The 16930-nt window shown below is 46.4% G+C and overlaps 1 protein-coding gene across 2 annotated transcripts in view; it reads left to right on the forward strand.

The window, feature by feature from the left end:
* LOC146358229 (olfactomedin-4-like) overlaps positions 1 to 16930 on the forward strand; it is a 41907-nt gene that overhangs the window by 21455 nt on the left and 3522 nt on the right. For both annotated transcript variants that reach the window (XM_084805977.1, XM_084805986.1), the window contains exons 2-4: positions 8945 to 9121; positions 12729 to 12938; positions 16247 to 16418. In XM_084805977.1, coding sequence (XP_084662103.1) covers positions 8945 to 9121; positions 12729 to 12938; positions 16247 to 16418 — 559 coding nt within the window. The remainder of the gene's footprint in view (positions 1 to 8944; positions 9122 to 12728; positions 12939 to 16246; positions 16419 to 16930) is intronic.

A 16930-nucleotide genomic window follows, 5' to 3' on the forward strand; every position in this document is an offset into this window, starting at 1 on the left:
CCAACCTAGCAGTTCGAAAGCAAGAAATTGCTAGTAGATAAACAGGTACCGCTTTGGCGGGAAAGGTAACAGCGTTCCGTGCACCTCGGTGTTCAGTCATGCCGGCCACATGACCACGGAAGCGTCTTCGGACAGCGCTGGCTCTTCGGCTTAGAAATGGAGATGAGCACCACACCCAAGAGTCCAACAAGACTGGCTGGGGACACCTTTACCTTTTTTAGGGATGGCATAGGAAAAGCTGATCCTTTAGGTACCCAGAACCCAAGCCATATTTTAGAGCTTTATAAATAATCACCTGCACTTTGTTTTGAATCTGGAAAAGTATCAGTAACTAGCACAATTGTTCTAAAATGGGCATAATATGCTTGCCCAACTGGGTGTTGTTGTTCAGTCGTTCAGTCGTGTCCGACTCTTCGTGACCCCATGGACCATAGCACGCCAGGCCTTCCTGTCCTGCGCTCTCTCACGGAGCGTGCTCAAGTTCATATTCATTGCATCCGTGATGCTATCTAGCCATCTCATCCTCTGCCGTCCCCTTCTCCTTTTGCCTTCAGTCTTTCCCAGCATCAGGGTCTTTTCCAGGGAGTTTTCTCTTCGCATTAGGTGGCCAAAATATTGGAGCTTCAGCTTCATTATCTGTCCTTCCAATGAGCACTCAGGGTTGATTTCCTTTAGGATGGACTGATTTGACCTCCTTGCAGTCCAGGGGACTCGTAAGAGTCTTCTCATCACCATTAGAGAAATATGCTCCCTCTGCTGGTTCTGTGGCTGGGAAGGAACCATCAACAACAGGTCAGCTCCCTTTAGGCAAGTAGCAAGACTAGTAAGCACATAGACCGAGTCCTAATTACCAGCAATTATTACTATGAATATGTATTTTTATAGCATGTTTTGAGTGTACTTCACAAACATTTCAAATGTGGGAGTTTTCTCCCCTTACTTCTCTTTTTTAATAATACAGCCAGGGAAAATATGATTGGTAGTTAAATGGACTTGCTCTGAGTCAAAAATCAGGTGAAAAGAGAAAAAAAACATCCTGGTGAAGTTTTACAGAAAATCCTGATGAAAATCTTTCATCAAATAGATAAGAGCACAAGGTAGCCTCCAAGCCGTGATGAAAAGCTTCTCAGTCCTTTTGAAGTTAGTTAACAGTTCCGGTAAGAGTAGCCATGCTGGGTTAGTACATACTGTCAGTGCTTCCATGGGGAGCAGTGTTTTCTGCAATGGGTACCTCTTGGCACAGGGAGCACAACAAGGGGAGTTCTTTCATGAAACACAGACAACAAAGTGGGTGATGAAATATGACACAAAAATGTTTGTGGGAGCCGAAAGCAGTCTGTGTTTCATTTAAGGGATTTAAAGAAAGCAATTTTTAAAAAGTATGAACTGAGTTACTGTGGCACTTAGAATCATAAGATTTTAAAAACTCGCCATTGAGGTAACTTTCCCACTTAGATTAGGACTCTAGGCTTAAAGGTTAACAAATGTAGTATATTCTCCCTGATATAGGGGTGAGGAACTCCCCCACCCCCCAGGGCTGTATTTCCTCTGAGGAAATCTGTCAGCACCCTCATGCCACAGGTAAGCAGGGCTGGAGCCAAAAGTGGGCAGTGCCAGAGCCAGCCCACCAGCCCACACACACACCCACTCTCTCATTCAAACAAACACATATCCATCCATTCCACTGTCTGACCTAGTTCATGTGTAATGAGAAGCCACCATGGGTGAATTTCCCTGTGGGTTTTTTTGTTGTGGCAGTGGCCGCCATTTTTAATATTTGAGCTTTGGCAGGGGAGCACCATAGCTTGCCATTACGAGTGAACCCAGCGAGGTTGACAAGCCTCCCAGAACCCATGGGCTGTTTTAGGGTTGCAGGTGGCTTGTCAACCATCCAACAACCCACCCTTGCTGGGTTCACACATAATGAGAAGCTACAGCACACCCCTATCACCGCCACTGAATATTAAAAATGGCAGCCATCACCATGATGAGAAGCCCTGTGAGAAAATTCTGCTATGATGGCTTCTCATTATGTGTGAATCGGGCCAATCTCTCTCTCTCTCTCTCTCTCTCTCCCTTTCCCTCTCCACACCCATTCTCCCCACCCCATGACAGTAAAGTTTTGAAAATGAAGCTTCCATTGGCACTGATGTAAGGTTTTTTTTAAGGCTAATTGTTGCAGGAAGGGGTGATGGCAGGGCAAAGTACCCAGGATGAGGCTGCCAAAGGTTGGATGGGGATTACGTGTTTATATTTCTTCACCAATGACAGTATTCCAGCAGATATAATATTGGATACTTAAAACTGAACTATATATTGTGTAATAAGGCAGTGTCGGCATTATTTCACAATCTCAAAGGGCGCTAGCTCTACTACATCTTTCCATTGCACAAGCAGTTGTGCAATGCACTTGCATGACACCGCTTGCGCAACTGTGATTGTGCAAATGTAACTTTACTTGGATTCTCCTCTTGTGCATAGTTTGGAATCTAGTTTCTGCTGGTGCAACATCATTTGTGCAAGCTGAATGACACAGTTGGATAGTGCCCATTGTACCAAATAGTGGTTCTAGACATGAGTATGTGGACCACATTTCATTTCATTTATTTCATTTCTATACTGCAGCCAACGTTCTGTGGGAGGATCACAAAAATTAAACCCAAAATACATCATAAAAACATAATATAAAATCTTTAACGTCAACACATTTAAAAATAATTTAAAACAGCTAAAAACAATTAACAATAAAATACCAATCTGGAACACTCAACAGTGCCACAAGACTGGAAAAGGTCAGTTTACATTCCAATTCCAAAGAAGGGCAACGCCAAAGAGTGTTCAAACTACTGTACAATTGTGCTCATTTCACATGCCAGCAAGGTGATGCTCAAAATCCTACAAGCTAGGCTTCACAGTATGTGAACCGATAACTACTGGAAGTACAAGCTGGGTTTCGAAGAGGCAGAGGAACTAGAGATCAAATCGTCAACATTCGCTGGATCATGGAGAAAGCAAGAGAATTCCAGAAAAAGTCTATTTCTGCTTCATTGACTATGTAAAGCCTTTGATTGTATGGGTCACAACAAACTGTGGCAAATTCTTAAAGAGATGGGAGTACCAGACCACCTTACCTGTCTCCTAAGAAACTTGTACAAGGGTCAAGAAGCAACAGTGAGAACCAGACATGGAACAACCGATTGGTTCCAAATTGGGAAAGGAGTACGACAAGGCTGTATATTGTCGCCCTGCTTATTTAACTTATATGCAGAGTACATCATGAGAAACGCCAGGTTGGATGAATCACAGGTTGGAATTAAGATTGCTGGGAGAATTATCAACGACCTCAGATACGCAGACGATACCACCCTAATGGCAGAAAGCGAAGAGGATCTCAAGAGCCTCTTGTTGAGCGTGAAAGTGGAGAGTGCAAAAGCTGGTTTGAAACTCAACATTACAAAAACGAAGATCATGGCATCTGGCCCCATCACTTCCTGGCATATAGAAGGGGTAGAAATGGAAACAGTGACAGATTTTACTTTCTTGGGCTCCAAGATCACCGCAGACGGTGACTGTAGCCATGAAATTAAAAGACGCTTGCTCCTTGGGAGGAAAGCTATGGCAAACCTATACAGCATAGTAAGAAGCAGAGACATCACCTTGCCGACAAAAGTCCGTCTAATCGAAGCTATGTTTTTCCCAGTAGCAACGTATGGCTGTGAGAGCTGGACTATAAGGAAGGCTGAGCGCCAAAGAATTGATGTGTTCGAACTGTGGTGCTGGAGAAGACTCTTACGAGTCCCCTGGACTGCAAGGAGGTCAAATCAGTCAATCCTAAAGGAAATCAACCCTGAGTGCTCATTGGAAGGACAGATATTGAAGCTGAAGCTCCAATATTTTGGCCACCTAATGCGAAGAGAAAACTCCCTGGAAAAGACTCTGATGCTGGGAAAGATTGAAGGCAAAAGGAGAAGGGGACGGCAGAGGATGAGATGGGTAGATAGCATCACCGATGCAATGAATATGAACTTGAGCACACTCCGGGAGAGAGCGGAGGACAAGAAGGCCTGGCGTGCTATGGTCCATGGGGTCACGAAGAGTCGGACACGACTTAACAACTGAACAACAACAACCAGGACCCGATAAAACAACTGATATTAAAAGCCCAATCATATACCATCAAATTCCTGGGAGTGGAGGAAAATCTTAACCTAGCCCCTCAAAGATAGTAATGCTGGCATCAGGCGGACCTCAGTGAAGAAAGCGTTCCACAACTGAGGAGCTGCCACTGAGAAGGCCCTCTCCCTTTTTGCCATCCTCTGAACATCCCTCAGAGGAGGACTTGGAGGAGGGCCTCAGATGTTGATCATAGTGTATGGATAGGTTCACACTAGGGGAGGCACTCCATCAGATATTGCTTTATAGCTCAAAATGAGCACATTGAATTGGGCTTGGAAACATACAGGCAGCCAATGCAAACAGGCCAGAATCGGTGTTATATGCTCAGATCTTCTGGTCTCTTCTAAAATTCTGACTGCCGTATTTTGCCCAAGCTGCAGCTTCCAAATCAACTTCAAGGACAGCCTCACACAGAGTGTATTCCAGTAATCTAACCTGGAGGTTACCAGAGCATAGACAACTAAAGTCAGATTATCCCTGTCCAGATAGGAGCATAGCTGGGGCACCAGCTGAAGCTAGTTGAAGGAACTCCATAGTCACTTGAGCCTCAAGTGACTATATGGACTCGAGAAGAACCCTCAAGGTATGAACCTGCTCCTTCAGGGGGAGTGCAACCCCAACCAGAACAGGGTGTACACCCTCCAACTGGCCAGAAGAGGCACCCACTAACAGCATCTCAGTCTTGTCTGAACTGAGCTTCACTTTATTAGCCCTCATCCAATCTGCTGTCACAGCCTCATATCCACATTCTCACCTGATGAAGATGAAAAGGAGAAACAGAGCAGCTTGTCATCAGTATACTGATGGTAATGCCCTCCCAACCCCACTCAGCAGTTTAATGTATATATGAAACAGCATGGTGTCCCAAACCAGCCCCAGTGGAATTCTATGCTGGAGAATACATGGAGCCAAGCAATATCCCCCCAAGCATCACTTTATGGAGTATTTGGGGGATATTTCTGATGTGATGTACATATATTTTTCTTCTCTGGTCCATAGTATGCACTTCAAAGCCGGAAAGCAAGGACAGGATCAGGGCAAACTTGAATGCAAAACTTGATACTTAAAAATAATCCTGTTTGTTCTCCACCTCCCCTTGGGTAATCAATTCAAAATATGGTCTTAACCAGAGGCAGAGGAGGCACAAAGCACAAGAAGACTTCTTATAGCCCACTCACACGCCATTGTATGTTATCTGATCCAACATAAATGCCTCCTCAGGTGGGCATATAAGCGTGCAGACAAAACTAATTTTGGAAAGTTCGTAACATCCAGTCCAATCCTATCCCTTGGGAAATTCCACTCTGGGTCATTCTGCTCCTTCCCCCAGTCCCTTCCCTGTTATAAAGAGGGTTCAGAATCTCCCTACCAAACTCCCAGAAACAATTACCATGTCTTGGCTGCACCTGTACCTCACTGTGACTTCTTTGGTGAGTATTTTGCTCAGAGAGGGAATGTTGACCTGCTGGCAGAAGTGAAATGAGCCTTGACTGGAACCGAAGATGTATGGAAAGTTGAATGATTCCCCTTTTGACCTTGACACAGCAAACAAGATGCAAGAATTCCTGCTTGAGAAACATCTCCCCATGCCGTGGTATAAAGAGTGCATGGTCACAGAAAGACTTGTAGGACTAAGTAAGTCATGGCAAGTCTGCAGGGCATCCCCGCATGCCTTATTTCCCTGCCATTTTTGCCACCGCTACAGGCCACTTGTCACCCGCCCTGCTCTGGGCGACAACAGGGAAATATTCCAGCATACAATGTCCAGTGTTCATGTTTCTAAATAGGAAAATGCAAATTTAAAAAACAGGAGTGATTTAAGGGGATGTGCTCAGGAACTTTGCAGTAAAGAGAGTCAAGTGGGGAGGGCAGGGGAGTAAAGTGATGAGGGAACTTGGTTTAGTTAGCACAAGTATACAGAGAATTAAAGAGCTCCAGGGCGTAGATGTAGGAGGACCAAAAGCTAGAAAGTCAAAAGGAACTTTTGCTCCTCAGAAGAGATTTGTTGGACATTAGTTCAGTAGCTGATCAGTTCAGTACCTAAAGAGTCACCTTCACACAAGAAGGACCTGCATCCCTAGACATCCCACTCTCCAGCTCAAGAAATGCCTTTTAGTGATTAGGCCACAATCTTATGCATGTTTAGACAGGAAAAAGACCTACAACTCCCAGCATTCCCCAACCAGCTGGCTGGGGAAGGTTGGGAATTGTAGGACTTTTTTTCCCTGTCTAAACATGCATAGGACTGCACCTGAACTATGGGGTCACCACCTTTTTAATAGACAGATGGTGTTTCCAGATGAAGCTGCCTCCTTCACGGAATGTGATGGCATGTCCAGATGATGTTGACTCAAGTTCCATTAGTAACCCTCACCCACAGCCCCATTAAGGAGAGAAAGATGGAATAGCTGCATTTATTGGTAGCACTCAGAGCTGCCTGTCTGGAAGCACTCAGAGCCGTCATGCCATAACAGCTGCTTTATAGACAGAAAGCAATCAGGGAAGCTTTCCCCTTTTGTACTTTGCACTACTCCAATCTAGGAAAAGTTTCACCTGTCTGTTTCTGTCTCCTATGTAGGCATGAAAGGCATAGCATTTTTTTTTCTATTCAAAAGAATATGGCTATGCTAACTGGGAAGCAAGTAGGGGTCTCACCACTGGTCTTTCGTGTAAATGTGGATGTGCACAGGGAATTCATTTCCTGATCTAGCTAGGGCAACGTGTGTGAAGAGACAGGCTTCCACTTGGATTGGGAACTGCTTGCACCATCTGGTGTTACATGTGTGATTTCCAGCCACATCCAGCTACTGGGGTTGCACATGTAGTCCCCCTCATAGAAGCTGGGTGGGATTCCAGATCCCATCAAGAAGGACAGTGCTGCCGGCTTTGACACTGCCAGTCATTCACCTGAGAACAGAGGGCACTGATTCCAGCCTCCTCTGTCTTCTACCACCCCAAAGGTGATTGGTGCTGTCAGAACTGACCATTTTGAGATTTTTGACTGGTGAATAGGCACGTGTGGCTGAGGTATGCCCTGCTTTCCACACTCATAGCTGGATCAGGGCCATAGTCAGTACAAAGAGTAATGCAGTGTTTTACTTTTATGAACCTTGCTCTGTGTTCGCCTTTGCTCCAATCATGCCTTTCACTTTGCCCTGCTAAATATCCAACCTGGATCCTCCTTCCTTTGTTTTTGTTGCCTGCCCGCCTTTGCTTTTTTGTGCCTTGGACCTCTAGCAGCATTTCATTTTGTTTCTTCCTAACTACTACCCCTTCTGACGCCAGGTGAAGGCCTTTTCATTCTCCCAGGCATTTTAGCCTTTTGGTTTCTTAGTCTTATAGCTTTGGCATTTTAAATCTGTATTTTAAATCTCTGCATTGCTGCTAGATTTTATTCAGGTTTTATTCTAGTTGTATCGTTATATTGTGGTTTTAATGCTTTTATATTTTATATTGTTTTATCCCGCACTTTTTGGCTTTAATTTTTGTGAACCGCCCAGACAGCTTCGGCTTTGGGCAATATAGAAATAAACAAACAAACAAACTATACCTCCCCTCAAACCGGCCTCTTTGTCCAGGTGTATATAACTGTAGCAGTGAGCCTGCTGTGGAAGCACACTTTGATCAGACCATCACAGAGGCCATCACAAAGAATTTGGATGCTTGCCTCCTTCTGTTTTCTTCGATCAGATGCACACAGTGGCGCCGCTAGGTCACATTAGACTGTGGACTTAATGATCTTATGGGTCGGGGGCTTGGGTGGGCATGTGTATTACTTCCGTTGTGAAGCGCACATTTCTCTTCTCTCCCCCTGCCCACCGCTGTTCCATGCTGCTTCTACATTCCTGAACAACAGCAACAACACAACTGTTTGCCAACCCTGATATTATTGTTGTTGTATTCTGAACATGTGCAGTTTTGAATTTCAAACTCACTTAAATCGTATCACCATCATGACTCCAGGTAAAAAATAGAGTTTGCTTCTATTGCCCTCATCATCTGCCACTCTCTGGGTGGTCATTTGAGGGCTACTGGGCCCTGGACTTTGGCCCCAAAGACCAGCACTAGATGCACTACTTGACAATGACATGCAATCTTCTTCCTCAGGTGAGTTCAGGAAAACCTGTACTTCCTGTTTGCAGCCAAATCTGCTCTGCACAGCACTGATGGTTGGGAAGTGATGAGATCACTTAGTCATTTCCTCCCCCCCCCCCCCCGCCCTGCAGCCCCAGCAGATTTTGAGCTTCAAAAACTGGCTTTTTTTTTTTTAAGGGGAGAGGGAGAGGATAAATCAGTATAGAAGTTAATATGGTATTTTTTAATAAGAAGACAGACAACCCACCTGTTAGAGATCTCTAACTCCCCTCACAGAATGAGAGTCCTCAGATTTCTCTGGAATGACCAATATAGGAGTTTTAAGTCTGGTAAACATAGGTCCTCATGAATTACATATTCCAGAAGTAAAAGTGAGTAGCTGCTAGAGAAGACTGCTCTCACACACAGTGGTCTCTTATCATTCACAGCATCCAGATCTAAAATAGGTACCTTATCAGAAGCAACTTGGATCAGTTGAAGTAGAGGACTTAATCCTGTGCTAAATGGGGGGGGGGGACCTGTCTTAAAGGAGGTCAGGGTGGCTGGCCACCATTCTCAGGAAACCATCCTGACCTTAAAGTTTATATGTCAGTTCTGAGCATGTGAGAAAGGACGCTCAACTGAAATGTCCCAGTTCTGATTTTCATTTGCATTTCTGTATCCATCCTCCCAGGTTGCAGCAGATCGGATCATCTTCCATGATGTGCCAGTACCAAGGCAAGGAGGGGAGAGTAACGAGTGTATCTGCAGTATAGAGCTTCCTGACACTACTTTCCCAGGGCATATAATTGATTTCCTGGAAAACATCTACAATAACCTGTCCACGCTTGTTGATGAAGAAATAGAGACGGTAAGGGGCCCGCTCCTAGACATACAGGGCTTCTTTACATGGAGCTTTATCCTGCTGTTGAGATTGGCTACTCATGGAAATTTGCAGATCCTTTAGATCAGCAGTCCCCAACCTTTTTGGGACCAGGGATTAGTCTGTGGAAGACAATTTTTCCACGGACCAGAGGGGGGATGGGACCGGGCCGCAGTAGGGGTGTGGGAACCCCCCTTACCTTGGGGCCGTGGGGGGGGGTGATCTGTCCCTCCCCTGCCAATCCTCGCCGGCCCTGGACTCGCTGCAGAGCTGCTGGCCGGCTCTGGCCGGGGGAGGACTTCCGGCCGCTGGGACACAAATGGCGTCCACATAGCGAACGCCATTTACATCTCTGTTATTTGGCTATTACTGCAAAGAACAGGACCAGAGCCATCCGGCAGCTCCGCGGACTCACTGCGGAGCGGAGCTGGCCAGGGCCGGCGAGGATTCCAGAGCGGGGGGGGGGGAGGGACGGATCACCCCCCCCCCCGCAGACCCAAGGTAAGGGGGGGTTCCCACACCCCTACCGCAGCCCAGTTCCTAACAGGCCACGGATCGGTACCGGTCCGCGGCCTGGGGGTTGGGGACCCCTGCTTTAGATGACATCATCAACCTCCAGGGCGTCTCCCACGCTAAATGACCTTTATTCCATTTTTTAAAAGATTGGAGATAGCGAGCTATCCAATTACAGCATTTGAGTTCTGCTTGAGTTGCCTTATGAAAAGAAGAAAACCTGCAATAAGAAGAGCTAGACCACAGTGCCATGTAGTGGCTGTATAATGAAACATATCAAAGGGTCAGATGAGGGAACCGGGGGAGGAAGCGCATGTAAAGGGAGTCTGTCACGATCCTGCATTTAAAACAGAAGCAGAAAGCCCTGTTTTAAATGTGAGATTTTAGGGTACTGTAGAGAAGCTTATAGAAACCAGGCTAAAGTCTTTCTTATTGCCTTGATATTCTAAATACTGCCTAGTTCTGCCTATTTCAGCAACACTATATAGGGTGGTGGTGGGCAACTTATTATCACAGTTCTGTCAAGCTAGGGTGACCCTATCTCCTATTTCAAAGAAGACAGCCTTATAATTGAAGGGCTGCCCAGTCCAAGTCTTGTTTAAAGATAAAGAACCATAAGAAAGAACAGGGGCACCAAAAACACAACAACGCAGGCTGGTGAGCGTCTCTGGAGAAGACTTTCTACAACCGGGGTGCCTCAGTTGAAATGGCCCTCTCTTTAATAGCTCCCTGCCTCAACTCACTTGGTGGGAGGCACTCGGAGGAGGGCCCTTGAAGATGATCTTAGGGTCCAGGCAGGTATATATGGGAGGAACAATTCATCAGGTAACCAGGCTCCAAGCTGTTCAGGGCTTTCCGACCACTTCTTCCATCTTTTGTCTTATTGCACAAAATCTGATAAGGAGACAAAGACAGAATAGGTGCACAATGCCCTTTGATTGGTAGCACTAGGAGTCCTCCATCTGAAAGCACCCCAAGTCTTCCACATTATGATGACATGGATACGGATGGGCGGATTCCATCCTGCGGGGAACCTGCCCACAGGGGGTAGGCGATCCGTTCCTCCCCCCAGAATCCTCTTCGGCCAGCTCCGTTCCACGGCGATTCCGCAGAGCCGCCAGCCAGCTCCGAAGCGCCAGCGATACAGCTGCCATGCCATATTGCTGGCTGAAGGGGACTTGACTGACTGCGGACCCAAATGGCGCCCAGGATGCCATTTGCGGCCATAAAGGCTGTAGATTAAGGTAAATGTAGCCGTAAATGGCTGCATTTACCCTAAACTAAGGCCTTTACGGCCGCAAATGGCGACCTGGACGCCATTTGCGTCCACAGTCAGTCCCCTTCAGCCAGCAATATGGCATGGCAGCCGTATCGCTGGGAATCTGGAGCCAGAGTCCGGACAAAGAGGATTCTGCGGGGAGGCGGAGGTAAGTGTTCCATTCTGCCACGGACTCGGGGGGAGGGGGGATTCTTTAGAATCTGACCTCATTGGAGTCTGTGGCGGAATTCTCTGCCATCCCTAGATGTGGACTATATTTCTATTTAAATTGTAGCAGTTATTTTCTAAATTTGCATCTATACACATAAATGCCTCTTTGGGGGCTATTTGTAAGTGGCCACAATACTCAAGGCATGTTAAGACTTCCAAATAATTACTTCTCGGGATTCATAGTTTATAGCATACTGGCTTTTTTCCCTGCTTCACATCAATGATGCTGGGTATAATGCCTTACACAATCATTTAAGGGAGCAATCCTATGGCCCCTAGATATTGTCTGAGTGGCCATAGGATACTGAGGATCCCCCCTCTGAGGTCAGAGACAGTACTCTGACTTTGGGAGGGGGAGTTGGAGATCCGACCACCCTCCCTTGACCCCTCACAGCTGGCACAGAAAGAACTGTGCTGGCTGCTCTCCGAGGTCAGAAAAGCGACTTTGGAGAGGGAAAAGGGGGTGTTCTGGTGGGCAGGGAGGGGAGGAGACCGGAGAAGCCAGGATACGAGCTGTCCTGAGGCCTCTCCCCCTCTAAAGCACCCCAGCTAGATGGACAAAAAAGCCCATTTAGCAAAAAATGCAGGGTGGGAGGACATGGAGGAGAAGATCGCTTCTTCCGCTTCTCCCGCCCTGCATTGGATGATTGGATGCCTCTGAGTTCGGGGGCTTCCGATCATTGAGGGCACAATCGATAGGATTGTGCTCTAAGAGATTAAATGGCAAGTCCTGGGTTCTTTCTCAAAATGTTGGACTTTTTTGTTTTGTTTTAATTGTATATGTAGTTTTCTGTTACCAAAATTGCTCATTGTTTATTTAAGTGTGTGTGTGTGTGTGTGTGATACACACTCACGTAGTTACTAAAGGAGATGTTGGGATAACATATAGTTTCACTGCTGGGGTGGGTGGGAAGTGTAGGGACAGAAAAGTATCCTTCCCTGTGGTTCCTAAAATGGAATACTCTTTTTTTGGCTATTAGTGGAGAATGTGGGGATGCCTTCTTAAAATGTTATTAGTATGTGCATACACACCTATATTAGAGTTGCTGTTCTTGGGGTAACAGTCTCTCCCTTTATTACTGAAGCTAATTCTCTGCATTGGGGAGGGGAGTGTGTAACTGCAGTGCACACTCTTGCAAATGGACCCTAAAGCATCACACCCCGTAATACGCAGTATGCCGTTTCACATAATACAGTCGGTGATGTTCCTTTTGAACTGGTAACGTATGGTAACATTATCAGAAAATTGTGGGCTCCCCCTGCTTATTTCTTTAATCAAATAACATTCCCTTTTTGCTTTTAAATTATGTGACCAGATGCAGTAGCCTAGTTTTCACTGAAATGGTAAACTTGTGCCTAAACTGTACCACTTCGGGTTGCAGACAGGGGCTCATATAATTCAATGCTCCTCTATATATGTGTGCATGCACGTGTGTGTATGTGCATCTCCTGTACATAGGAAGCTAGCACATGTGGGAGCAATGTTGGTTATGGAAAGAAATCATTGAAACAATATGGTTACGGGATGTGGAAAAGTGTTTTCACTATCCTGCTTAAGTGTCTATACTGGAAGTGTGTCTTACATTTTTCTAGCTCATACAAATCCATCGTCGTGTGGAAATATATAATAAAACTTTGGAAAATCTGACTCAGACTGTAATTCAGATGGAGATAGATGGCATCAAAGATGAAAAAGACTTAATAACAGTTTCACAAACAATTGAAGATATGAAGAAAATGGCAGACGATCTGAGGAGTCTCCTAAATGGAACTGATATGGAGATTGAAAATTTACTCATCAAGGTAGGTGCAAAATGTTCAGGATGGCAGTATGAATATTGGCAGCATTTTGGTCCACACGTGGGATCAGCAACAAAATCTTGCCCTGAATCCAGTGGAGGCTGGTGGCTCCAATGTCAGTGGGGCAGTGAAACCTCTCTGGGTTTCACTCAAAATCAGTCAGAACTCCTGCACCTTGGATAGTTTCTTTAGAGTCCTGACTGAAACCTGGAATGAAGTGGAGGCTGGTGGCTCCAATGTCAGTGGGCCAGAAAATCCGCTCCGGGCTTCAGTCAGAATCAGTCAGAACTCCACACCTTGAATAATTCTTTTGGAGTTCTGACTGAAACCCAGAGGAGATTCACCACCCCACTGCCTGAATCCACATCTCCTAAGAGGAGGGATGCTGTCTAAGATTCCAACCAGCCTTGGACAGGAAACATGTAGTGTTGTTTGGGGTTCACAGGGAAATCCCCCGCCCCTCACTGTAATATATAGTGTGAAAGGGCTCAGGATTAAACTTAGCTGCCCCATCCCACCCAAATCTGAGCACTTTAATGCTATATACCTGTGTGGAATTGGGGAGATATAGCATGGAGAGGATAAATTTTAACATATACCCTCCAAACTTAATGCTTACCTTTAGGATATAAGCTGTTAAGGGCTCAAACAGGGCAGTTACAACATTAGCCCATCTAGCCAGGTACCGTTGTCTTCTTGTCCGACTGGCAGCAGTTCTCCAGGAACACAGGGCTTCCCCAGCCCCACCAGCTGAATTCCTTTACCTCAGGGGTGGGCAACACACAGCTCGTATGCAGGCCCCATCCTCTTGTATGGCCCCCACTGAGCCACCAGATTCAGGGGCATGGCAGCATAAGAGATTGCTGGCTTGCCACCAAACTTCCGCGGCCAACTTTTCAAGCTAAATGTGGCCTTTCTAAAGCTCCACAGTGATTGGCCACTTAATTTTGGCAGTGGCAGGAGTGCAGCCCATGGGGGTCCAGAGGGCAGAAAGACCCCCTGGACCCCCCGAAGTTGCCCTCCCCTGCTTGAAGTACCGAGACCACTGCCCTGATTTACATCCTTGTCTGCACATGTTATAAGCCAGCTAGGGTTAGTTGCAATGCTGGATGAAATGTATTTCAACTATGTGAGGCTTTAGGAATAATTTCCATAGGTTATTGTTGATTTTAGAGCGTAAGAAGAGCCCTGCTGGATCAGACCAAGAGCCCATCTAGTCCAGTATTCTGTTCACACAGTGGCCAACCAGCTGCCTGTGGGAAACCCACAAGCAGGACATCAGTACAACAGCACCCCGCCACCCATGTTCCCCAGTAACTGGTATACATGGGCATTCTGCCTCTGATACTGGAGGTAGCATATAGCCATCAGGACTGGTAGCCCTTGATAGCCTTCTACTCCAGGAAGTTGATTAACCCCCTTTTAAAACCATCCAAATTGGTGGCCATCACTATGTCCTGCGGTAGCGAATCCTGTAGTTTAACTTGGGACTCGCTGACTGACTTGCTGACAGGGATATCAACATTCTTAGGGTATTATTAGTGCTGATCGGCAGCACTTTTCCAGGATCACAGGTGGAGGCATTTTCAAGCCATGTGATAAGAGTTCCTTTAAGGAGAGATCCTGGGGATTGAACCTGGCAGGGCCAGCCCACCCGTGAAGCAGGGTGAGGTGACCACATGAGGCTGTGGAGCTAGAAGAGCAACAAATTGCACTGCTCCCCCACTCCCACCCCAGAGACCCCACCGCCACCTCCCTTGGGTGCTCTAGAGAGCCCCACCAGCCAGTTTCCTGCTGTAGCATTTGCCACAGCAAGAAAGTAGCCAGCGGGGCCGTTTGGAGCAGCCGCCAACCCTCTGTTGTTGCAGGGCTCTGGGGCTCTCGTGAGATCTTGGCACATGGCTGACACCTTGAGATGTCTCCGCAATGTGCTGAGATCTTGCAAGAGCCGGGAGCCACCAAGATCTCCCGAGAGCCCCGTGTGGCAGCAAAGGGAAGATGGTGGGCTCCCCAGGCTGGGGAGTGACAGGGAGAGTTGCGCAGTGTGGGTTCTTCTTCAGGCAGCAAAAGAGCTTACACCGGGCCTAGAACCTGGGACCCACCGCATAGTGCTGTACCATTCCGCTGCTACAGTATGGCAATGCTACTAGATGGAGGACTCTTAACTGTTACCAATTAGATAGCATCATGCAGCTATGCCATTTTTTCTCCTTAACGCATTTTCTGTGGTAAGAAAAAAGATGAAAGTACTGGTGAGAAAACAGGAGGGTTATGAGTGGAAGACTATGTTATCTGGACCCCCTGAAAAATTCCATGAATCAGGCAGGGTGATGGCATGATAAAAGCCTTGTCTGGAAGCACCTGTCATTAGCAAAGTGAAAATGGCAGATTTGTACTCTTAACAAAATTCAAGACATACTGTTCATCCCATAGTAGAAGGCAAGCACTCTAGCACAGAGCAAGCAAATGTGTTGCCCCGTCACTTGCTTGAATAAGGCCTGGTATGGTTTCTAGGAGTAGCCAGGAATGTCTGTCTAAGTCTAAGGAATCCAAACAGAATTTACTAGTATATTGTTATGCTCGCCCTGTTTCTCAGTGGTGTAGCATTTACCCCATGTCTGATTTTCTTTGGAAGGAGATCGCAGGAGCATTTTGTGATATTTGACTTTATTTACAAATATCAATTCAGATACTTACAGAGCCCCAAGCTTGGCTCTCTGTGTTCCTTCCTCTATGTCCCACTTGAAAACTGCCATCTCTATTGTCTGCTTTGACATACAGCCCTCTAAATCAAGGGTGCTTCCAGACAAGGCTTTTATTGCACCATCATCCTGCCTCATTTATAGGATTTTCCCCGGGGTCTAGATGACAACATTTTCTGTTTGTAACCTCCTGTATTTTCTCACCACTTCTTCCATCCTTTTCCTTATCACAGAAAATCAATTGAGGAGAAAAAGTCAAAATAGCTGCACAATGCCTTCTAATTAATAGCACTAGGAGCCCCCCACCTGGAAGCACCCTAAAGCATCCTTCAGTGCGGGGGTGGGGTGAGTGAGGCATGCCCTCCTCCAGGTATTTCCTAGCTATTCAGAAGACTTGAGGAAGATCCAGCTACGGAGAGCAATCAGCCAATCTCCCTAAGGAAAGAGACTTGGCAGCTTTGCCAGGGAACCTGAAGGAGTAACCCTGGCTCCGTTAATCAGCCTCTTTTGCCCAAGCTCAATCTTACAACAATATCTATAGACTCTATAGAGAGAGCTGCTGGGGGCGGGGGTTGTTTTATCAGACACCTGCCCATATGTTTCATTCAGGTCAACAACATCTCCAGTACGGTGTGGCAGCTAGAAATCTTTGACACGAACAGTGTGTTGGCTACAAATAGGGAAATAGCCATACTCCGGAAACAACTGGCTGATTGTGAAGAAGCTGCTGGCAACCCCAACTTTGGACTGCCATCAGCTGGCCTCATGGCTCCTGAATATGGTGAGTAGCCCGGGGGTCTTGCTCGTGTGGGCTGGAACTGAGGCTCTCCAGATTTGTCTGCAAGTTCCATTCCACTGATGTCCAGGCACCTCACAAACGTAACCCAGTTTCTTCTCATCAGTGGCAGATATTACTGTAATCCTCAGTGTATAAATATAAGGGCATCTGACCCAATTGAGTTTTTATGATCACCTAAGTCTTGACCTCTTTCTCGCTGGACCAGTTCCCAGTCTGTACCGATGGTGATCAGTACAAAAACCAGAAGGGAGACACCCGGGATGAATGAAAAGCAAAAAGAGAACAAATTCTCAGGGGTGCCAGAGTTTAATTTGTTTCTTTTAAGCCCAATGCATTTTGGAGACTGTGGCTCCTTCTTCAGGGGCAATCTGGAGACGATAGCAATTATACAGTTAAACAGGTTCTAGTGCTGGTATAAAAGGAGGAGGAGTGGTTCTCTTACACCTCATCCTCTGAGCTGTTGACCCAACACAGCTCAGCAGACTTGAAAAGCT

Source organism: Heloderma suspectum, chromosome 1, assembly GCF_057233095.1.
Source record: "Heloderma suspectum isolate Gila_16-S chromosome 1, 16-S_ref, whole genome shotgun sequence".
Taxonomy (NCBI): domain Eukaryota; kingdom Metazoa; phylum Chordata; class Lepidosauria; order Squamata; family Helodermatidae; genus Heloderma; species Heloderma suspectum.